Source organism: Lacerta agilis, chromosome 18 (assembly GCF_009819535.1).
Source record: "Lacerta agilis isolate rLacAgi1 chromosome 18, rLacAgi1.pri, whole genome shotgun sequence".
Classification (NCBI taxonomy): Eukaryota; Metazoa; Chordata; class Lepidosauria; order Squamata; family Lacertidae; genus Lacerta; species Lacerta agilis.
In genome coordinates this window covers 5,341,520-5,365,473 of record NC_046329.1, presented here as the reverse complement: position 1 = coordinate 5,365,473, position 23,954 = coordinate 5,341,520, and the positions used below count along the sequence as shown (strand labels likewise).

The 23,954-nt window shown below is 47.6% G+C and overlaps 2 protein-coding genes across 2 annotated transcripts; both read right to left on the bottom strand.

Moving 5' to 3' along the window:
* Positions 1–2,689: 2,689 nt before the first annotated feature.
* On the bottom strand, positions 2,690–10,870 carry MYDGF (myeloid derived growth factor). The gene is made up of 6 exons (XM_033136561.1): positions 10,694–10,870; positions 9,090–9,140; positions 7,831–7,892; positions 6,562–6,643; positions 4,424–4,496; positions 2,690–3,169 (listed from the first exon to the last, which is right to left on the bottom strand). Exons 1-6 carry the CDS (start codon positions 10,868–10,870, stop codon positions 3,090–3,092), a joined length of 525 nt encoding a protein of 174 aa, XP_032992452.1. The 3' UTR covers positions 2,690–3,089.
* Positions 10,871–12,107: 1,237 nt separating this feature from the next.
* On the bottom strand, positions 12,108–23,547 carry LOC117039442 (cathepsin L1-like). Its single transcript, XM_033136554.1, has 8 exons — positions 23,375–23,547; positions 22,371–22,517; positions 19,115–19,237; positions 17,471–17,629; positions 16,056–16,280; positions 15,802–15,961; positions 14,892–15,006; positions 12,108–12,292 (listed from the first exon to the last, which is right to left on the bottom strand). The coding sequence occupies exons 2-8, from the start codon at positions 22,497–22,499 to the stop codon at positions 12,193–12,195; spliced, it is 1,011 nt and encodes a 336-aa protein (XP_032992445.1). The 5' UTR covers positions 22,500–22,517; positions 23,375–23,547; the 3' UTR covers positions 12,108–12,192.
* Positions 23,548–23,954: the final 407 nt, after the last annotated feature.

Here is a 23,954-nt window from a genome sequence, read left to right as displayed (position 1 = left end):
ACCAAGAACAAACTTAGTTGGTCTCTAAGGGGCTACTGGAAAGAATTTTTTATTTTATTTTGTTTTGACTATGGCAGACCAACACGGCTACCCACCTGTAACTCATATATTAGTTTCACCTTTTAAATTGAATTACTGCAAGAAATGAACCATTCCACGATATTCTAATTTTTCGAGTTTCACCTGTAGGATAACGTCTCGTTTTCTTTCTAATTAAGCTGTTTTAAAAGTTACCGGTAGTTGACTTCCTGTCATAATGTTCTCTTTTCAAATGTTTAGGATAAACTTTTTTGTTAACTTTGCTGCGCTAAACGTGCATTCTGGACCCAACCGCTTTTGTCATGTTTTGTTTTGAAATCTTTACGCTAATATTTTAGTTTCCTGTTAATTGTGTTGTTTTGAATGTATACTTCACATGCGATTTTCTTCAGTAACGTTTCGTTCTGGGTTTTTTGGGATGTTTCAATGTGTTGTAAATCACCTTGAGATTTCCCCCCCCCCCTTAAAATACATAGTGGTTATAGAAATGAGGGCGGACAACTTCTGCTTTTAAATTTTTCTGCTGCTGTGGGTGGGAACGTATTGATGTTGTAGAGTCGCCATTTATCGTTCCATGTCATTCTGCGACATAATCTTACAAGTTTATTTTGACCTTGCGCCAGGGGTTAGGTTGGTTTTGAGTTGGTTGTTTTGAGTTGCGTTGTTCTTTCAAGAAAACTCTTCAGTACAATATATGTATATTTAAAAATAACAATACCAAGAACAATAATACACTGATCCTTTCAATGCTCTTGAGCAGGGGTAGGCAACCTAAGGCCCGTGGGCCAGATGCGGCCCAATCACCTTCTCAATCCAGCCCACAGACGGTCTGGGAATCGTCGAGTTTTTACATGAGTAGAATGTGTCCTTTTATTTAAAATGCACCTCTGGCTTATTTGTGGGGCCTGCCTGGTGTTTTTACAGGAGTAGAATGTGCCCTTTTATTTAAAATGCACCTCTGGGTTATTTGTGGGGCCTGCCTGGTGTTTTTACATGAGTAGAATGTGTGCTTTTATTTAAAATGCATCTCTGGGTTATTTGCAGGGCCTGCCTGGTGTTTTTACATGAGTAGAATGTGCCCTTTTATTTAAAATGCACCTCTGGGTTATTTGTGGGGCCTGCCTGGTGTTTTTACCTGAGTAGAATGTGCCCTTTTATTTAAAATGCACCTCTGGGTTATTTGTGGGGCCTGCCTGGTGTTTTTACAGGAGTAGAATGTGCCCTTTTATTTAAAATGCACCTCTGGGTTATTTGTGGGGCCTGCCTGGTGTTTTTACATGAGTAGAATGTGTCCTTTTATTTAAAATGCACCTCTGGGTTATTTGTGGGGCCTGCCTGGTGTTTTTACCTGAGTAGAATGTGCCCTTTTATTTAAAATGCACCTCTGGGTTATTTGTGGGGCCTGCCTGGTGTTTTTACATGAGTAGAATGTGTCCTTTTATTTAAAATGCACCTCTGGCTTATTTGTGGGGCCTGCCTGGTGTTTTTACCTGAGTAGAATGTGCCCTTTTATTTAAAATGCACCTCTGGGTTATTTGTGGGGCCTGCCTGGTGTTTTTACATGAGTAGAATGTGTCCTTTTATTTAAAATGCATCTCTGGGTTATTTGTGGGGCCTGCCTGGTGTTTTTAGAATGTGTGCTTTTATTTAAAATGCATCTCTGGGTTATTTCTGGGGCATAAGAAATTTTTCTTTCTTTCTTTTTCAAAATAGTCCAGCCCACCACACAGTCTGAGGGATGGTGGACCAGCCCACGGCCGAAAAAGGTTTCTGACCCTTGCTCTTGAGTAGGGGTAGGCAACCTAAGGCCCGGGGGCTGGATGCGGCCCAACTGCCTTCTAAATCCGGCCTGCGGACAGTCCAGGATTCAGTTGTTTTTACATGAGTAGAATGTGTGCTTTTATTTAAAATGCATCTCTGGGGTATTTGTGGGGCACAGGAATTCCTCCCCCCCCCAAAAAAAAATAGTCCAGGCCCCCACAAGGTCTGAGGGACAGTGGACCGGCCCCCTGCTGAAAAAGTTTGCTGACCCCTGCTCTTGAGAGCAAGACAGACGTGAATTGCACACCAATTTTTATTATTCATTCTGCTATTACGTCACTTTGCTGAGCTTTGTTGATCTCTACATGTAGACTATGTCTGTGAAGAACTTTTGACACAGAGAGAAATATATTGCATGGATATTGTTTTGTTACAGCCCGTTACGTCTTTGTGGTGTGTTTGTTCAGGAAATGGACGCAGCAGCAGCAGCAAAGAGACTAACGGAGGCAAACAGATATATATATTCTGATTTATTCGAACTATTGCCCTTTTTCACCAAGGAAGAGAGAAGGTGGGATTCTGTTGTGGTTATTAAGCTGGCTTATGGAGGGGGAAGACAAGGTGTGGTCGGGGGGAATGCGCCAGTGTATTTATTTGGTCCTTTCTGGATGAAAAACGATTAGAGGAATCGAAACTTCTGCAATGGTTTTCAGTCGCAGTCTCTCTGTGACCGCTGCCGCTGGTCTCTCCCAAATCGGGTGTTGAACCATCAGACTGGAAACGGAGATTACAGTCATACCTCGGGTTGCGTTCGCTGCGGGATACAAGGGTGCTGAACCCAGAAGTACCGGAACGGGTTACTTCCAGGTTTCGGCGCATGCGCAGAAAGGCTTGATCACTCTTTGCGCATGCGCAGAAGTACCAAATTGCGTCGCGTGCGGGTTTCGAATGCGCCTCCCGCACGGATCACGTTCGCAACCCGAGCGTCCGCTGTACTAGGATGGCAAACGGCGCCCCGCCTTCATTTCCCGCACCGCCGGCGACGTTTCGTATTTCCGAGAGACCGCTGCCAAAGCAGAACACCAGAAGCATTTCAAGAGGAGCTTTCAGGGTTTTTGTGGTGCCGAAGCACTGTGCAGTTTTCCAAACGCTTCCCCCGATTCCTACTCAAACGAAGCCCGGCGCACAGGAGAGAGGTCCCCACCCCTGCATAGAGCCGGCCAGAAGATCCGCTTGCAAAGTCCCCGGCAAAGCAGACCACCTTCTATCAGGCGAGGGAAATCGGCGGTTCACAGCTCGTCGTGGGCCGTTTTGGCGACGATCAGCAGCTTGGAGAGTTCTGAGCGGAATTTGCCTTCCTTGTGAGACACTGCAGAGGGGAGAAGGCGACAGCAGGGTGAACAGAAGGGCAGAAAACACAAGGCATGGCAGGATCACAGCTGTTCAGCAGCGGAACAGTCTCTCCTTCCTTGGAGGTTTTTAAACAGAGGTTGGATGGCCATCTGTCACGTATGATCACGTGACCAATATCCTTCTTAAATGACCAATATCCTTCTCAAATTGTGGCTCCCAGAACTGGGCACAGGAATCCATGTGGGGTCTGACCAAGGCAGGAGAGAGTGGTGCCATGACTTCCCTTGATCTGGACGCTAGACTTCTGTTGATGCAGCCTAGAATCGCATTCGCTTCTTTTGCTGCTGCATCACACCCTTGGCTCACATTGAGCTTGTGGCCTCCTAAAACCCCTCATTTCCCCATGTGCTGCCGTCAAACCAGGTGTCCCCCTACCCTATACCTTTTTTTTGTATATGGTTATTCCTGCCAAAATGCAAAAACCTTTCAATTTGTCCCTGTGGAAATTCACTTTTTCAGTTTTGGCCCAGTTCTAGAACCTTGAATCCTGGTTCTATCTTCTGTGGTGTTAGCGTCATCTGCAAATTTGAGAAGCGTCCCCTCTGTTTCACCCCTCCCCTGGTCACTGGTTCCGCTGCCCGAATGCTAAAAGGTAAAGGACCCCTGGACGGTTAAGTCCAGTCAAAGGCAACTATGAGGTTGCGGCGCTCATCTCGCTTTCAGGCCGAGGGAGCCGGCGTATGTCCGCAGACAGCTTTCTGGGTCACGTGGCCAGCATGGCTAAACCACTTCTGGTGCAATGGGACACTGTGACGGAAACCAGAGCGCACAGAAACGCCTGTTTACCTTCCTGCCGCAGCGGTACCTATTTATCTACTTGCACTGGTGTGCTTTTGAACTGCTAGGTTGGCAGGAGCTGGGACAGAGCAACAGGAGCTCACCCCGTCGCAGGGATTCGAACCGCCGACCTTCCGATCGGCAAGCCCAAGAGGATCAGTGGTTTAGACCGCAGCGCCACCCACCAACTGCTTTTAGGGTCCCTCCAGGCATCCCTTTTTACTGCACCCTTGAGGTCAGCTGCGTTCATGATGCTCTCAGAGCAGTCACACACAACCCCAATGCCTGAGAAGTTTTCACTGCATGCCCTATCATGTCCTGCTGAGCTCCTCTAACTTCTCCTGCCGCGAACGCTCTGGGGGCTTTGTCCCCCCCCCAAGCAGCCCTCTGCACCCCCGAAGTAGTGTCATCAGCCCCTCCCGCTGCCACTCACCTGCTGTTTCCGTCACCTGGAATTCCTCCTCCTTTAAGGCGATGTCCCTCTGCCCTCCAGCCGCAGCCGTGGACTGCAACGAGACAGAAGGTGCTCAGGCGGGCATGTCAAAAAATTTCTCTCCCGCCTGCTGCTCAAACTAGTCGTCACAGGAACACAGGAATCTGCCGCCTTCCACTGATTCAGGCCGCTGGGTCTATCCAAGCCCAATGCCATCAACAGCAGGTGTGGGGAAGGAACCCTTTGGATTTCAGACTCCAATTCTTATCATCCCCAGCAAGCCCTGGCCAGTGGAGTTGTACCCAAGCAACGTTTGGCAGAAGAAAGTTTCCCCACACCTGGTCTACACTGACTGGCAGAAGGACCTGAAGGTCTTTGCTAACTTATTTCTCAGTGGCCTGAAGCGGCTTCCCCCTTACTACCGAGCCAGGTTCAAGTCTGTTGTATTAATAAAAATAATAATTTATTATTTATAGCCCGCCCATCTGGCTGGGTTTCTCCAGCCGCTCTGGATGGCTCCCAACAGAATATTAAAAGCATGATAAAACATCAAACATTAAACAGGGCTGCCTTCAGATGTCTTCTAAAAGTCAGATAGCTGTTTATTTCCTTGACATCTGATGGGAGGGTGTTCCACAGGGCGGGCGCCACTACCGAGAAGGCCCTCTGTCTGGTTCCCTGTAGCTTCACTTCTCACAAGGAGGGAACCGCCAGAAGGCCCTCAGAGATGGACCTCGGTATCTGGGTTGAACGATGGGGGTGGAGACGCTCCTTCAGGTATACTGGACCGGGGCTATTTAGGGCTTTCAAGGTCAGCAGCAACGCTTTGAATTGTGCTCGGAAACGTACTGGGAGCCAATGTAGGTTTTTCAAGACCGGTGTTACGTGGTCTCGGCAGCCACTCCCAGTCACCAGTCTAGCTGCCGCATTCTGGATTAGTTGCAATTTCCGGGTCACTTTCAAAGGTAGCCCCATGTAGAGCACATTGCAGTAATCCAAGCAGGAGATAACCAGAGCATGCACCACTCTGGTGAGGCAGTCTGCGGGCAGGGAGGGTCTCAGCCTGCGTACCAGATGGAGCTGGTAGACAGCTGCCCTGGGCACAGAATTGAGCTGCGCCTCCATGGACAGATGTGAGTCCAAAATGACTCCCAGGCTGCGCACCTGGTCCTTCAGGGGCACAGCTACCCCTTTCAGGACTAACCTACTAAGCCCTGCACAACTTAGATCCAGGGTACCTCAGGGACTGCCCGAACCCTGATATCCCAACTCAATCACTACAGGAGCGGAGGAGGTTCATTTGATAATAGCAAGAATCGGCCCAGTCCTGTGGAACTCCCTGCCACAAGAGATTCAGGAGGCGCCTCCTGTGCCAACTTTCAAATGCCTGATGATATCTATCTTATCAGACCTATGAAGGCCATTAAGAAAACAACTGAATAACTGCATTCAATAATTAAGAACGACTGGTGTCTGTTTTTAATATTGTTATGGTTTCTATTGCGTGGCTTTATTGTTGTAAACACTTTTGATATGTTTTTATTTGTATTTTTTATGATGCAGCAGCATACAAACACTGCTACAAATATACACAATGAAATTAAGACAGGGCCGTTTCTACAGGTGAAACTCAAAAATTTAGAATATCGTGGAACGGTTCATTTCTTGCAGTAATTCAACTTAAAAGGGGAAACTAATATATGAGATAGACACATGACATGCAAAGCGAGATGTGTCAAGCCTTTATTTGTTAATTATTGTGATGATTATGGCATACAGCTGATGAGAACCCCAAATTAACAATCTCAACTTTGGGGTTTTCATCAGCTGTACGCCATAATCATCACAATTATAACAAGCAAAGGCTTGACATATCTCGCTTTGCGTGTCATGAGTCTATCTTGTATATTAAACTCCAGTAGCTAATGAAAACAATTGCTTATATAAATGGAATTTTCCACGATATTCTAATTTTTCGAGTTTCACCTGTATGTGGAGATGCCAGTGTTGTTGTTTTTTAAGGGAAATTCCCTTATTCCGAATAGGATTCCTCGCAAGAAAAGGGAAAACTTGACAGCTATGAACAGGAGACATTTGGCCAGCCCCCACACCTCACCCTAGAAACAGAAAAGACTTACGTAGGCCATGCCATACTCGATCTTTGCTCCTTTGACTTCGCCTTTAAACTGGGTGAAGAAGAGGTAAGACTTCCCTTGGGGCCTTGGAAATGAAAGGAAAGGGGGGGGAAGGAAAAGTCACAGCATTAAGAGAGGAAGAGGTTGTATGCGGGTTATATGTAGGGACGCAGGTGGCGCTGTGGTCTAAACCCCTGAGCCTTTTGGGCTTGCCGATCGGAAGGTCGGCGGTTCGAATCCCCGCGACGGGGTGAGCTCCCGTTGCTCTGTCCCAGCTCCTGCCAACCTTAGCAGTTCGAAAGCACACCAGTGCAAGTAGATAAATAGGTACTGCTGCGGCAGGAAGGGAAAAGGCATTTCCGTGCACTGCTCTGGTTTCCGTCACGGTGTCCCATTGCGCCAGAAGCGGTTTACAGGTGAAACTCGAAAAATTAGAATATTGTGGAAAGGTTCATTTCTTTCAGTAATTCAACTTAAAAGGTGAAACTAATATATGAGATAGACTCATGACATGCAAAGCGAGATATGTCAAGCCTTTATTTGTTATAATTGTGATGATTATGGCGTACAGCTGATGAGAACTCCAAATTAAAAAATTCAACTTTGTGGTTTTCATCAGCTGTGCGCCATAATCATCACAATTATAACAAGCAAAGGCCTGACATATCTCGCTTTGCATGTCACGAGCCTATCTCATATATTAAACTCCAGTAGCTAATGAAAACAATCGCTTACATAAATGGACTTTTCCACAATATTCTAATTTTTCACCTGTAGTCCTGCTGGCCACATGACCCAGAAAGCTGTCTGTGGACAGACGCCGGCTCCCTCAGGCTGAAAGCAAGATGAGCGCCACAATCGCACAGTCGCCTTTGACTGGACTTAACTGTCCAGGGGTCCTTTACCTTTACTGAGATTTCAAGCTGAGATTTCTACATAGCAGGGGTTGGACTATCTATCCTTTTTGTACATGGCCCTTCATATAAAGATCTCGGGGCAGTTGGCAGAATAAAACCAAAGTGTGTGATAAAAACAAGAACAAAATAATACAATACAATACCCCCCCATGCCTGAAAGTGAAATGAGTGCCGCAACCCTACAGTTGCCTTTGAATGGACTTAACCATCCAGGGACCCTTTAAAGATGTCAGGCTGGGCCATTAAGAGATGTTCAGGTGCTTAAACTAGGGGAGGGGAAGAACAGGAACACCCTTGTTGGACTTGTCATCTTTGCTGCGCACCCAACAGGCTCTGGCAGGGAAACGGTGCTCACCTCCAGACGGAACAGGAAAACAGCAGATTATCTTCACTGATCCCAATGCTCATCTGCCATTTCTTGTAAGGGAAAAGGAATAACAATCAATCTCAGCATTTAGGCACGCACTTGCCTATCAGATAGGCAAGATCTGCCTATCAGGTAAACCTTAGCCGAGAGCAAACTGCAGCCGCTACTAGGAAAGCTAACCAACAAATTGAAGTTACAGGTGGGTAGCCGTGTTGGTCTGCCATAGTCGAAACAAAATAGAAAATTCTTTCCGGTAGCACCTTAGAGACCAACTGAGTTTGTTCTAGTTATGAGCTTTCGTGTATCTGAAGAAGTGTGCATGCACACGAAAGCTCATACCAAGAACAAACTCAGTTGGTCTCTAAGGTGCTACTGGAAAGAATTTTCTATTTTGTTTCAACAAATTGAAATCAGCAGGGGACAAACAAAAGAGAATGTCTCCACCCAAGTGTGGCTCCCCTTTATTACATACACAGCCCAACATTAACCCCACAATTGCATACAAATCAATATGGCTAATTTGACCCAACAACCTCCCACCCCCTCTCACACACAAATAAAACTCACGGAAATCTACCAAATGCAACCAGCCATGCTCTGGGTTCCCCGATCTCTCTCGCCACCAATGAAGACTAATAAATGAACAGATGAAGAACCTATTGATGTGACTCTGACATAAAACCCCGCACATACACTACAGGTGGGGAGGAAATATCTGTACCCCCCCTTCTTTCTCCCACCTCCTTCTCCCCTCTCACCCAACTCACAATGCCTATGGCAGCAATGCCTCACAGCAAATGTAACAGTTTAGGACAGGGGTCCCCAAACAAAGGCCCGGGGGCAGGATGCGGCCCAATCGCCTTCTAAATCCGGCCCGCCGATGGTCCGGGAATCAGCATGTTTTTACATGAGTGGAATGTGTCCTTTTACTTAAAATGCATCTTTGGGTTATTTGTGGGGCCTGCATGAGTGGAATGTGTGCTTTTATTTAAAATGCATCTCTGGGTTATTTGTGGGGCATAGGAATTCGTTCATATATTTTTTTTCAAAATATAGTCCAGCCCCCCACAAGGTCTGAGGGACAATGGACCGGCCCCCTGCTGAAAAAGTTTGCTGACCCCTGGTTTAGGAGAATGTTAAGTGTTCCACTATACAGAATTAAAGAGTGTCGCTCCAGCTTCAGAATTAAGGGCAGTAACTGGGGGGGAAACCTAAGCAAAATTGGCTTTAGGATTAATGCAACTCACTTCGTTGGTCCCACCTTGAGCAGCATAGGTGAAAGTGCAGGTGTAGTCTCCCTGAAGGAAAGAAAGAAAGAGAAATGAGGGGTTTAAAACACTCAGCGCTTTCTTCCATGGGACAGCGCTGGTTAACAGGTTATCAAGAGAGGAGCCGAGAAAACGAACACTGAATATTAAATATAATGAAAATATAAAAGGAAAACTATCCCAGAGCCAGTGTGGTGTAACGGTTATACAGGTGAAACTCGAAAAATTAGAATATCGTGAGAAGGTTCATTTCTTTCAGTAATTCAACTTAAAAGATGAAGAGTCCCATGGACTGCAAGAAGATCAAACCTATCCATTCTCAAGGAAATTGGCCTTGAGTGCTCACTAGAAGGACAGATCCTGAAGTTGAGGCTCCAGTACTTTGGCCACCTCATGAGAAGAGAAGACTCCCTAGAGAAGACCCTGATGTTGGGAAAGATTGAGGGCACAAGGAGAAGGAGACGACAGAGGATGAGATGGTTGGACAGTGTTCTCGAAGCTACTAACATGAGTTTGGCCAAACTGCGAGAGGCAGTGGAGGATAGGGGTGCCTGGCGTGCTCTGGTCCATGGGGTCACGAAGAGTCGGACACGACTGAACGACTGAACAACAACAAAAAATATGAGATAAGACTCATGACATGCAAAGCAAGATATGTCAAGCCTTTAATTGTTAAAATTGTGATGATTATGGTGTACAGCTGATGAGAACCCCAAATTAACAATCTCAACTTTGGGGTTTTCATCAGCTGTGTGCCATAATCATCACAATTGTAACAAGCAAAGGCTTGACATATTTCGCTTTGCATGTCATGAGTCTATCTCATATATTAAACTCCAGTAGCTAATGAAAACAACTGCTTACATAATTGGACTTTTCCAAGATATTCTAATTTTTCGAGTTTCACCTGTAGAGTATTGGACTGGGGCCTGGCAGAGGCCAGGGTTCGAATTCCCTACTCAACCATGGATCTCGCTGGGTGTGACCTGCGGGGTTGGGGGGGCAGTCACTGCCTTCTCTCGGCCCAGCCCTACCTCTCAGGGGTGTGGTGGGGATGAAATGAGGAAAGTTAGGAGAACCACGTGAACAGCCTTGAAACTCCATGGAAGGAAAGGTGGGAGACAAATGCAATTAGTGCAATAAACGAATAAATATGCGCAGTAAATTAATGCAATTGCTGCAATACGTAAATGCAAAAATTGCTATTACTGCAATAAATAAATGCGATAAATAAATAAATAGGCGCGATAAATAAATGCAATCACTGCAATAAATAAATGCAATGAAAACAATAAATAAGCAACAAAATGAAACAACTGAAATAAGAATTGGTAACAGTGTACTTGATTAATTAACAGAAATGAGAAGTGCACATACTTATAGGCAGAGACGTGCCAAACCCAACAGAACCAAAGTTTCCCCCTAACTACGGGTGCCGCGTAGGGACACGTCCCGCCCTCTCCGCAATCCCCGCCAAGAGGCCACGCCCAGAGCTTCGCTCCAGCCAATCAGAGCTCTGCCCTCTCCGCCGGGTCAGGCGCGCCTCAGCCAACCAGCGGCCGCCACCTCCGTCCGGCTCTCACCAAGCTCTTCGAGAACGAGTGGACCGCCCCGCCGGGCCTCACGTCGAACTCGGCCGTGCTTTGGTCCCCCTCGGCCTCCGCCGCGGGAAGAAGAGGGAGGAGGAGGAAGAAGACGGCGGCCGCCGCCGCCAAACCATCCCAAAGCCGCCGAGCTCTCGTCGACCTGGGCGCCGCCATCTTTGGAGGGACGGAGAGGAAAAAACCCGGATGGGCGGGGCTACGGCGAGCCGTGGTGGCCAAACCGCGTCCTTCGCGTCGCTTGCGCAGGCGCGTGATGTTTTCCTTGACGCCCCGGCGGCCATATTTGCAGCGGGCGACGGATGGTTAACCCTTTGCTGCTGAGTCTTTTTTTTTCCCGACCAGAGCGCAGATAAGAAAGGACGTGGCTTCTCCCTCCTGCAGGGGTGGGTGTAAGATTTTCTTCTCCTGCCCTCCCCCCCAAAAAAATTAGCAATAGATAAGCTATTATTGGTGATTATTGTTTATTTGGATTCGTCTGCCTGTGCTGTGTAATAAAAATATCAAGGTCTTTTATATATATATAATGAATGTTCATAAGTGTGCCAAGCAAAGAAGGCAGCATATGTGAAGCAACACAGAAAAACAGCCCTGAAAACCATTTTGACTCCCAACTGACCAAGTATTTCTTTGTCTCAGGAACAAAGGGGGGGGGTTGCATTCTGATACCTGTTACAGGTGGGTAGCCATGTTTGTCTGCCATAGTCAAAACAAAATAAAAAAATTCTTTCCAGTAGCACCTTAGAGACCAACTAAGTTTGTTCTTGGTATGAGCTTTCGTGTGCATGCACACTTCTGAGTGCCAGACAGGTAGCTATTCCAGAAATAACAAAAGGGTGTGGTTAACTTGGCTGGGAAACAGGGAAATGTAAATATCTCTTTTGTTTCACTTGGTGGGTGTTGGGTGGAGGGCAAATAAGATGCAAGAACTTGACAGTCATTTTCTATGCAATTTTACACACGTTTCAATGACCAAGCAAAGCCGAATTGCATTTATTTAACAAAATAAAAAACCCTCCAATGAGATGGGAGTACATGCATTCCTGTGAGGTGGGTTAGGAGAGAGGCGATGAGGTCACAGTCACCCAGTGACATTGATGGCCCATGGGGGATTTGAACCCAAGTCTCCCTCGTCCTACTTTGACCTCGTTTGTGAAGACTGGGGGTTTAAAGGCTGCACAACAAGGATGCTAAAGCCAATAAAACAGCTGTAAAAGGTTCGCCTGGATTTCTTCTTGTTTAAATAGAAGTTTTAACGCTGGTCCTAGCCAAATGTAAGCTTCTCTAGAACACACATTCACTCGAGACTGCCTTTAATATGTGCAGAATTTATTTATTTTATTTTTTATGTTACGCCTTCCTGTGTAATTTGCAAGCAAAACATCCCGATCTTCACGCCTGCCCTGTTTGGGAAACCTCGCCGCCGTTCCTGAAACCAGGGAAATAACCTGGAAGAAGGGATCGTGGCCCCGCGCAGCAGGTCACAGGGTGGGGTAGCTGGCGTCGCTCGCTACGCCGCATTGATTGTGACAGCCTTTGGCGAGTCGCATGTAGCCCTTTTCGCCCCAAGTTTCAGACCAGCTGTGGGAGGGTAAGAAAAACAGGTGAGAGCCTCTGCGACAAATTGTTCCAGCGGGGTAGTAAGTCTTGACTGGAGTCTTGGGTGCCGCCATGCAGATGAAGGGGCAGGGATATGCAAATGAAGGAGGCGGGGCTAAGCAAACAAGTGGCGCTGCAACTCCCAAGAAGTTCACCACACATTTAAAGCACCACATCAAGGCGCCCCCCAAAGAATCTTGGGAGCTGTAGTTTTTTAAAAGAGTGCTGAGAGTTGTTAAGGAGACCCCTCGCAGAGCGACAGTTCCCAGCACCCTTTGGGAAAACTACAGTTCCCAGGATTCTCTCAACCATCATTACGTAACTTTAGGTACCAGGCAAAAGCATTTCTTGTTCGTTAGGCCTTCGGCTCTTAAGTATATATGCGGTCTCCATTTATCCTGCCTTTTAAAACGCAGGGCGGTCTTCCGGATTTTTATTTGAAACCAGCAGAAAAGAACAAAAGCTATGTATGTGTTTGTGGACCAGGGACTCTGCTTTGCTGCAGTTTTCCAAACTGAGGTTGGGTGGGCCATCTGCTAGGGATTCCTTGCTTCCTGAATTGCAGGGGGTTGGACTAGATCAGTGTTTTTCAACCTTTTTTGGGCAAAGGCACACTTGTTTCATGAAAAAAATCATGAGGCACACCACCATTAGAAAATGTTAAAAAAAATTAACTCTGTGCCTATATTGACTATATATAAAATAATTTTTCAATTTTTCCCACAGCACACCAGGCAACATCTCGCGGCACACTAGTGTGCCGCGGAACAGTGGTTGAAAAACACTGGACTAGATGACCCTGGGGGTACCTCTGGACTCTATCATTCCGCAAAAATGCCCCTTGTCACAATGGCCAGGTTGCACAGAGGGGAACCCCCGATGCCACGAGGCAGCTATATGCAGCCTGTGTTCAGGGGCACAAAGAAGAAGAAGAAGAAGAGTTTGTATTTGATATCCCGCTTTCTCACTACCCGAAGGAATCTCAAAGCGGCTAACATTCTCCTTTCCCTTCCTCCCCCACAACAAACACTCTGTGAGGTGAGTGGGGTTAGAAACATAGAATCTTAGAGTTGGAAGAGACCAAAAGGGCGATCCAGTCCAACCCCCTGCCAAGCAGGAAACACCATCAAAGCATTCCTGACAGATGGCTGTCAAGCCTCCGCTTAAAGACCTCCAAAGAAGGGGACTCCACCACACTTCTTGGTAGCAAATTCCACTGCCGAACAGCTCTCACTGTCAGGAAGTTCTTCCTAATGTTTAGGTGGAATCTTCTTTCTTGTAGTTTGAATCCATTGCTCCGTGTCCGCTTCTCTGGAGCAGCAGAAAACAACCTTTCTCCCTCCTCTATATGACATCCTTTGATATATTTGAACATGGCTATCATATCCCCCCTTAACCTTCTCTTCTCCAGGCTAAACATACCCAGCTCCCTAAGCCGTTCCTCATAAGGCATCGTTTCCAGGCCTTGGACCATTTTGGTTGCCCTCCTCTGGACACGTTCCATCTTGTCCGTATCCTTCTTGAACTGTGGTGCCCAGAACTGGACACAGTATTCCAGGTGAGGTCTGACCAGAGCGGAATACAGTGGTACTATTACTTCCCTTGATCTAGACGCTATACTCCTATTGATGCAGCCCAGAATTGAGAGTTGAATTGAGGGTTGAGAGACTTCAAAGAAGTGTGACTCGCCTAAGGTCACCCAGCAGCTGCATGTGGAGGAGCGGAGACGCGAACCCGGTTCACCAGATTATGAGTCTACCGCTCTTAACCACTACACCACACTGGCTCCCTCTTGCCCAGAGATGAAGGGGCAGAGCACCCGATTTGCATGCAGAAAGCCCCAGATTCGAAGTGCGCTGGCATCTCCAAACTAGGACTGGGAATGTCCCCTGCCTGAAGCCCGGCTGCCTGTCAGTGTGGACAATACTGCACTAGATGGACCAATGGCCATCTATTTCTGCCCTTGACTTAGAACCATAGAGGCTGGAATCCTTTATTTTTAGGGGGAAGGTGGTAGAGGTTGTAAACGTGCCAGGTTCAATCCCCAGCACAGAGCTACGAAAGACCCCTGCCTGAAGCCCTGGAGAAATGCTGCCGCTCAGTGTATGCAGTACTGAGCTGGATGGACCAATGGTCTGGCCTGATATCGGGCATCTTTCTACAGGAGAAACTCGAAAAATTAGAATATCGTGGAAAGGTTCATTTCTTCAGTAATTCAACTTAAAAGGTGAAACTAATATATGAGATAGACTCATGACATGCAAAGCGAGATATGTCAAGCCTTTATTTGTTATGATTGTGATGATTATGGGGTACAGCTGATTATGGGGTACAGCTGATGAGAACCCCAAATTAACAATCTCAACTTCGGGGTTTTCATCAGCTGTGCGCCGTAATCATCACAATTATAACAAGCAAAGGCTTGACATATCTCGCTTTGCGTGTCATGAGTCTATCTCATATATTAAACTTCAGTAGCTAATGAAAACAATTGCCTACATAAATGGACTTCCCCACGATATTCTAATTTTTCGAGTTTCACCTGTATGTGCTAAATAAGATTCAGATTTCCTCTACTCACCTGTTCTTCAGGATCCAATAATCCTTAATCTTCTTATCTCCTTTGACGGTGCCATAGCCAACTGCCAACATGCCGTGATTCAACATCTGTTCACAGTCCTTGCGATGAAAGATTCCTGATGAAGGAAGAGTTGCCGGTACCGGTGAGGGAACAGGGGTGCAAAACAGAGAATGACGTGAGTCCCTTCCCTGGCTCGGGCACAAGTCCCTGGGAAAAAGCCCCTCTCTCCCTCCTCGAGTCAGGAGAAAACTCTGGCCCGCCACACGATTGGCGGTGGAGACACCGGCCCGAGGCGCGGTAAGTTTGCTGACCCCTGAACTAAAGCAACGGCCTTAGGTGACTTCATTTCTCCTTGCATCTGTTGTGGGTGTTTTAGCTGAGGTTCCTGCATTTGCAGCGGCTTAGAACAGATGGCGCTTGGGATCCCTTCCAATGGTACAGTTCTATGATTCTAAATGGCTCAGGACCTCAATATCTCAATGCCCGCCTCTTTCCATATGAACCTGCCCGGACCCTGAGATCATCTTCTGAGGCCGTCCTTCGTGTGCCTCCTCCTCAAGAGGTCCGGAGGGTGGCAACATGACAACAGGGCCTTCTCTGCAGTGGCTCCCCGTCTGTGGAACGCTCTCCCCAGGGAAGTTCTTGGTATGAGCTTTCGTGTGCATGCACACCTCTTCAGATATCTGAAGAAGTGTGCATGCACACGAAAGCTCATACCAAGAACAAACTTAGTTGGTCTCTAAGGGGCTACTGGAAAGAATTTTTTATTTTATTTTGTTTTGACTATGGCAGACCAACACGGCTACCCACCTGTAACTGTATGTTAATGTAGGTATATTGTAATCTTTTTCTGATTTGAGGAAAATGAATAAAAATATTTCCCCCCAAAAAAACCCAACCGTTAACTTACCTGACTTGTAGAACATAAAGCTACTTGCGTCCACCGCGACGGAAACTGGGCCCACCTTCGCCACAGCTCGCGCCAGGGCTGTCTCGTTCTTCTTTGGGACCTTGACCCTAAAAGTGCACGTGGCCGCTCGGTCGGAGGCATTGAACCGACAGGGGCCATCCTGCCAAGACAGAGCCATTGGGGACATGAGCGTCGGCTGAGCGTCGGCTTGCGCCCCACGGTCGCAGAACGGCAGGTCTCTGCTCCCACATTACCTCGGCCTCGTAGGGATAGGTCGTCTCCGAGTTGATCCCCTTGTTAAGCCAGACGTACTTGAAGGCCCAGTTCATGAACCCTCCGTTGCACCCTTGGTTCCCCTGCTTCCAGGAGCAGTCGACGAGGTTCTGTTCGCTCAGCGAGACCAGCTTGCGGGTCTTCTTGAAATGCAAGCCTTCGAGGGCACCCGTGGCGCTGAACGCCCAGCAAGACCCACAATCGCCCTGCAGGGAAAATGAGAAGCTGTTTGATCCAGCGGTCGGGATCTGGGTTAGGGGCCATCCCTCATAGGGGCGCTGTTGAAGTGTAGGTGGGTTCCCACAAGGCAAGACACAGCGACAACAGCAAGAACTACACAACTGGGCAAAGCAACTGCTTATATACATTCCTGGAAGCCTGGGCCGCTCCCACTCCCAAGGTGATTGGCTGTCTAAACCTCCAAGCTGCGAATCACGGCTCAACAGTTCAAGGACCAATGGCAGAGGCCCAAATCCTGAAATGTTTTGTGATTGGACACCAAGTATCGAATCAGAATCCTTAGTCCAGACTCAAGCTCAGGCAAACACAGACCACTGAATACATAAGAGCTGTAATTTTCTGGACTCCCAGGGCTGCTCAATTATACTGCAAATTTCAGATTACTAAAGGGCATTTGTGAATTTCCCAGATCCACAGTTAGCTGTCCCTGTTGATATTGGCTTTGCAGAACTGTTTACAACTCCTGATGGGTGGATGAAAAGCATTTTTTCTGCTAATCAGCTGGCCGTGACAGGTTAAGATTGATCTCAATTCAGACTTTAAATGTACGTCCGTCAGTGTGTTCTCTCAGTGCTGCCATGCAAGTTTATGGGAAGTTAGTTAAACATTCGAATGAACTTATAGGGAACATACTACAGGTCTTTTGTAAGAAATGTAACAGTATACTAGAATTGGTATATTAAAAGTTTTGGTCGATAGACTTATAGAAGGTGCTTCGATTCCCAAGAGCACATCATCATCATCATCATCATCATCATTATTATTATTTAACCTTTTCGTGCTCACTCGCTCTCCAACACAAGTCTGTTCAGCAGGAAACACAATCACCTTGGAAGTTATAAATCCATTTAAAGTGCTTGTTCTTAACAGTGGAAGCTAAACATTTGTGGACACTCAATACTGGGCACAAATGAAGCCCTCGCAAGACTGAGACCACAACTGAAACCACCAGCTGGGAAGGCCAGCTGAGAATTGTGAAGATCTAGTATTGGGGTCCAGGCACCACGACCATTGCAGGATGAGGCCCTGCCTCCTCTCTCTCCACACAAAAGCCCTGTGAGGGTAAGGCAGGCTGTGACCGGCCCAAGATAATTGAGCATTTGAACCCCAGCCACCCAGGTCCGAGTTGAACACTCCCAACTTGCTGCCCACTCACCTGGTCTTTTATGGGGGTGACATAACCTTTGGTGCGCCAGTCTACATGCTTGGGGGTCTCGAGGGCGTCAGTATCTTCGAAAAGGTCCTCGCCTCCACCATGTTCTTCAGCTATGTCTGGATGGAAACCGTTCAGCTTTTGGTTAAACTCTTCTCGCGTCTGAGGGAGGAGGAGAAGAAGAGTTTGGATTTGATATCCCGCTTTATCACTACCCGGAGGAGTCTCAAAGCAGCTAACATTCTCTTTTCCCTTCTTCTGTGAGGTGAGTGGGGCTGAGAGACTTCAGAGAAGTGTGACTAGCCCAAGGTCACCCAGCAGCTGCATGTGGAGGAGCGGGGAAGCAAACCCGGTTCACCAGATTATGAGTCTACCGCTCTTAACCAGTACACCACACTGGCTGTGTGCAGTGTCCACATCAAAGCTTATTTCCTCCCCTTAGAGATGCTGTTGGCTTGTGGCCTGAGTGGTGGGTGGCCAGGAGTCACTTTCTTTCTCTCAATGGAAAGGATATAAGCATTTTACTGGACCACAAGGTTAACATGAGCCCACGGTGTGATGCAGCAGCAAAAAAAGCTACTGCTATTCTAGGCTGCATCAGCAGAAGTCTAGTGTCCAGATCAAGGGAAGTAACAGTCCCACTCTATTGTGTCTTGGTCCTGGAATACTGCATCCAATTCTGAGTGCCACGATTAAAGAAGGATGTTGATAAGCTGGAACGTGTGCAGAGGAGGGCGACCAAGATGATCAAGGGCCTGGAAACTAAGCCTTATGAGGAGCGCTTGAAGGAGCTGGGTATGTTTAGCCTGGAAAAGAGGAGACTGAGAGGAGATACGAGCGCCATCTTCAAATATCTCAAGGGCTGTCACATGGAAGATGGAACAAGCTTGTTTTCTCCTGCTCTGGAGGGTTAGGATTCGAACCAGTGGCTTCATGTTTTTTTCCCTCCATGCAAATTAACAGCGGCAATAAGAAATCAGTCTAACCAAAAGCTGAGAAATGAATGGATGAATATTATGAAGACTATTTGGCAAAGTATTGCTCCAAAAATAATATGCTTATGTGCCTAGATTAAAACATGAAGTATAGAAAGTAATGTAGTGTTTAAAGGAAGATAACAGTATGCCATAAAGGGGGGGGGGGTTAAGAAGGAGTAAGGAACGCAAGATGAAAACAATCTAAAGTTGGAGATGGAGGGAAGTGACAAGGGTGGAGGGGAAAGGGTGGGTGATGGGATGTTTATCTCTTTTGTTATTACCAATATATACATGTGATGTTAATATGGATTGTAATGAATAAGGATTGGAAATAAAGGTATAGAAGAAGAAGAAGAAGAAGAAGAAGAAGAAGAAGAAGAAGACGACAGGAAGAGCTTTTTGACAGTGGAACAGTCGGGAAGTTGTGGACTCTCCTTCCTTGGAGGTTTTTAAGCAGAGGTTGGATGGCCATCTGTCATGGATGCTTCAGCTGAGATTCCTGGGTTGGAATAGATGACCCTTGGGGGTCCCTTCCAACTCTACAACTCTATGATTCTATGCATGGAGGGTGGATGCTATCATCCTTTCCCAAGGAGGAGCTTGACCACAGCAACAAACAAGCCATCTGGAATTAATGCAGAAAAGTCTGCCCAATGTATGGACCACTTACCAAGTCACCAAGGTGGTTCATGCCCATCTCATAGGTGTGCATCCCCTGGGAAGCCTCTGAGTTGTGCTGTTCGATCATCTGTAGATTCTTCTCCCACACAGCCCTCCGGAAAAGTTCTTCCTCCTGCAAGGAACCCGATAAAGAGTTTGGACTCACTCGCTGGATCATGACCTTGTCGCGGAGAATGGCTTGCCAAAATCCAGCGTCGCCCGAGCTCTGCGAGCGCAGCTTTCTCCCGACTGAAGTGCAGAGCGTTTGAGGACCCGGGACATTCGCAGGGAAACCCAAATGCTCGTTTGCAAAGCTATTGCACTACCAACTTTACTGTGCGCTTGTGAAACATGGACCACTTATAAACGCCATCTCCAACTCCTCGGAAGATTCCACCAACGGTGTGTCCGAAAAATTTTACACATCACTTCGGAAGACAGGCAAACAAACGCCAGCGTTTTGGAAGAAGCAAAGATCACCTGTGTGGAAGCAAGGGTTCTTCAACATCAAATTCGTTGGACCGGTCATGTTGTTCGGATGCCTGATGATCATCACCCCCACACACCGCCTCTCGCTCCTTCGCCCCGGGAGCAGCAGCGCATGGTGTGTGCGGTGCTGCTGCTCCCGGGGCAACGGAGCGAACGGCGGCGCATGGGGGTGACAAGCGGCAGCCCCTCCCACCATTCCCACATGCTGCCGCCCCCTCCGTCACCCTGGGAGCGGCAGCGCACGGCCCGACGACGGAGTATGCCTGCGCGACATTTCTGTCTTCGGACCGCCGCTTCCACGGCCTCCTTTTGAACCGCAGAGTGAAAAGGCGGCTTGTGGGGATGCCGTGCACGATCGGCGGGGAGCTGTGGAAGCGGCGGTGGAACTCCGTCATGATGTCACAATGTGACGTCACGGCGCCCCGCCCGCGGGGCGTTTCCTTTTGCCGCCCCGGGTAGCGCGGAGCCTTCCTCCGCCACTGCCTGGTGGTCAACAAGAGGTTTAAGAAGACCGTCTCAAGGCAAATGTTTAAAAATGTAGCATAAACACCAGCAACTGGGAAACACTGGCCTACGAGCGCTCCAGTTGGAGAGCAGCCTTTACCAAAGGTGTCATGGGTTTTGAAGACACTCGAACTCAGGACGCAACGTGCTAAGAGGAAGGCACGCTTGGCAAACCCTCACCGTGATCAACTCCCACCCGGAAACCTACATCCCCATCTCAAGAAGTAGCGTTAGCAGCAGAGATGGAGGAGGAATTTGATGCACTTTAATGAGGAAACTGGCTCACTTGCACTTCTCGAATTGAGATGTGAACCGAAACTCTGCTGTCCTGCAAAATTTCCACTTCCCTGAATTTCTGCAATGCAGCTGTCCAACCAACCAGCGTATGCAGAAATGAACCCATTCGAGGAAAGCAGTTGTAAACATGCACAATAGAACCTTTGGAAGACATCTGAAGGCAGCCCTGGATAGGGAAGATTTTTTTTTAACGTTTAATGTTTTAATATACAGGTGAAACTCGAAAAATTGGAATATCATGGAAAGGTTCATTTCTTTCAGTAATTCAGCTTAAAAGGTGAAGCTAATATATGAGATAGACTCATGACATGCAAAGTGAGATTTGTCAAGCCTTTATTTGTTAAAATTGTGATGATTATGGCGTACGGCTGATGAGAACCCCAAATTAACAATCTCAACTTTGGGGTTTTCATCAGCTGTGCGCCATAATCATCACAATTATAACAAGCAAAGGCTTGACATATCTCGCTTTGCATGTCATGAGTCTATCTCATATATTAAACTCCAGTAGCTAATGAAAACAATTGCTTACATAAATGGACTTTTCCATGGTATTCTAATTTTTCGAGTTTCACCTGTATGTTGGAAGCCGCCCAGAGTGGCTGGGGCAACCCAGTCAGATGGGCAGAGTATAAATAAAATAACATAATCATTATTATTATTATTATTATTATTATTATTATTATTATTATTACTGGTATTATAGGATGCCCCTATATTCATCGGATAAATGTTGGAATTTATGCAAGTTGGTAGCTGGCTCTGCTTCCTGATATGTGCAGTCTGAGGAAATACTTTCTTCCCTGGGATTAAGCCTTACCGTGTTACTTTTGAGTAGACCTGTATCGGATTGTGACTTCTACAGAGCTGGAAAGGCATTTCCTATGCCGATACAGAGAACTGCTTTGCCCTTCTGTCTTGTTCCACCTCTCATTTAAATCGGAACCAGTGAAGGCAGTGAAGGTCCTGTGTGAGTGTCTGGAGGCGGTTGGAGGATGGATTGCGGCTAACGGGTTGAGGTTGAATCCTGACAAGACAGAAGTACTCTTTCTGGGGGACGGGGAGCGGGTGGGTGTGGAGGACTCCCTGGTCCTGAATGGGGTAACTGTGCCTCTGAAGGACCAGGTGCACAGCCTGGGAGTCATTCTGGACTCACAGCTGTCCATGGAGGCGCAGGTTAATTCTGTGTCCAGGGCGGCTGTCTACCAGCTCCATCTGGTACGCAGGCTGAGACCCTCCCTGCCTGCGCACTGTCTCACCAGAGTGGTGCATGCTCTCGTTATCTCCTGCTTGGACTACTACAATGCGCTCTACATGGGGCTACCTTTGAAGGTGACCTGGAAACTACAACTAATCCAGAATGCGGCAGCTAGACTGGTGACTGGGAGCAGCCGCCGAGACCACATAACACCAGTCCTGAAAGACCTACATTGGCTCCCAGTACATTTCCGAGCACAATTCAAAGTGTTGGTGCTGACCTTTAAAACAGCCTCGGCCCAGTATATCTGAAGGAGCGTCTCCACCCCCATCGTCCAGCCCGGACACTGACGTCCATCTCCGAGGGACCCTCTGGCGGCTCCCTCACTGCGAGAAGTGAAGTTACAGGGGACCAGGCAGAGGGCCTTCTCAGTGGTGGCGCCCTCCCTGTGAAATGCCCTCTTATCAGATGTCAAAGAGAAAAACAACTATCTGACGTTTAGAAGGCAGCCCTCTTTAGGGAAGCTTTTAATATTTGTTGAATCATGGTATTTTAATATTCTGCTCGAAGCCGCCCAGAGTGGCTGGGGAAACCCAGCCAGATGTGCGGGGTATAGATAATAAATTCTTCTTCTTCTTCTTCTTCTTCTTCTTCTTCTTCTTCTGCTTCTTCTTCTCTGGAATGGCACTCTGCACATGCTTGGGGGCACATGAATTCCCAAAGTGCCGGAATTACAGCAAGGACACTGCCAGTTCTAGTCATGCCAGAGAAAACTCACCTCGCTGTATTCTTTAGAATGGGCTCTCTTCCAGTCTCCCCAGGCTTTGTCCAGGGTCGGATCCAGCGCTGCGCTGACAGTCCTCAGCAAGACCAGCCCGGTAAGTGCCATCGCAGAGATCGGAAGCATTTTTTATTTATTTTTTACCTAGGAAAGCAATGCCTAGAGTCATAAGCGGTTGCCTTGTGCCAAGTTAGAAGATTGGCAGTGCCAGATCTCCTTTGCAGTGCCCCATCCTCTGAGAGTCAAGAGATGCAAAGTCTCAAAGACTTGGGTTGCAATTTCTGATCAGAAGAAGAAGAAGAAGAGTTTGGATTTGATATCCCGCTTTTCACTACCCGAAGGAGTCTCAAAGCGGCTAACATTCTCCTTTCCCTTCCTCCCCCACAACAAACACTCTGCGAGGTGAGTGGGGCTGAGAGACTTCAGAGAAGTGTGACTAGCCCAAGGTCACCCAGCAGCTGCATGTGGAAGAACGGGGAATCGAACCCGGTTCACCAGATTACGAGTCTACCGCTCTTAACCACTACACCAAACTGGCTCTCACTTGTTGTTGTTGTTGTTGTTCAGTCGTTCAGTCGTTCAGTCGTGTCCGACTCTTCGTGACCCCATGGACCAGAGTACGCCAGGCACGCCTATCCTTCACTGCCTCTCGCAGTTTGGCCAAACTCATGTTAGTAGCTTCAAGAACACTGTCCAACCATCTCGTCCTCTGTCGTCCCCTTCTCCTTGTGCCCTCCATCTTTCCCAACATCAGGGTCTTTTCTAGGGATTCTTCTCTTCTCATGAGGTGGCCAAAGTACTGGAGCCTCAACTTCAGGATCTGTCCTTGTATTGGTCTATAAATAGGGTTTAGTGCCATTGTTATTTGCCATCGTGTTGTGTGATTTTGTTCAGCTGTGTTAAGGTCGAATCTGACAAGAGCCCAAAGGCATGTATGGCAATCTGATCCCCCCTCCTGCCCCCCCTCCAGATTACATTGGTCCCCCTCACACATATCTTACCTCTCTCCCCACTGAAGGATTTAAAGAAAGCTTCTTGTTTGAACCTCCGTGAAAGAGGAAGGCGAAAATGCAGGGGCCCCTTTTATAAAGAGGCTTTATAAAGTCCTTGAAAACGACTTATCCCATGGAGCTCTCATCTCCCACCCCCTCCCAAAGAAACCACAACATCTCGGGGATGAAACGGGCGAGACTTTGTCACAAGAAGAAAAGTCCCCAGCAGAAAGGTTGGGTCGCTGGGCTCAGCAAAATTAAAACTCTCAGCTCTTGCTCATTTTCGTTTCTAAGAAAAACAAAGGGGAAGTTTTGCGTTGCAGTGTGTGTGTGTGTCGCCCTAGCAGTTTGAAAGAAAACATGTTTGCCAAGTCCGCGTGGGCGACGCAGCTGGTGAAATCCCTCTCTGGCAGTCACAGGGCAGGGATTTTGTGGCCCGGTACACCTGCTTCCCCTTTCCAGTCCCAGCAGATCAGCTCGAGAGCTGCCTTCCTCTTGTTGCTGCTGTTGGCATCTGTCTGTCCCCAGAGACGATGGACAGGGTCACACTTCAAAATGACCTTAACAGATTAGAGAACTGGGCCAAAGC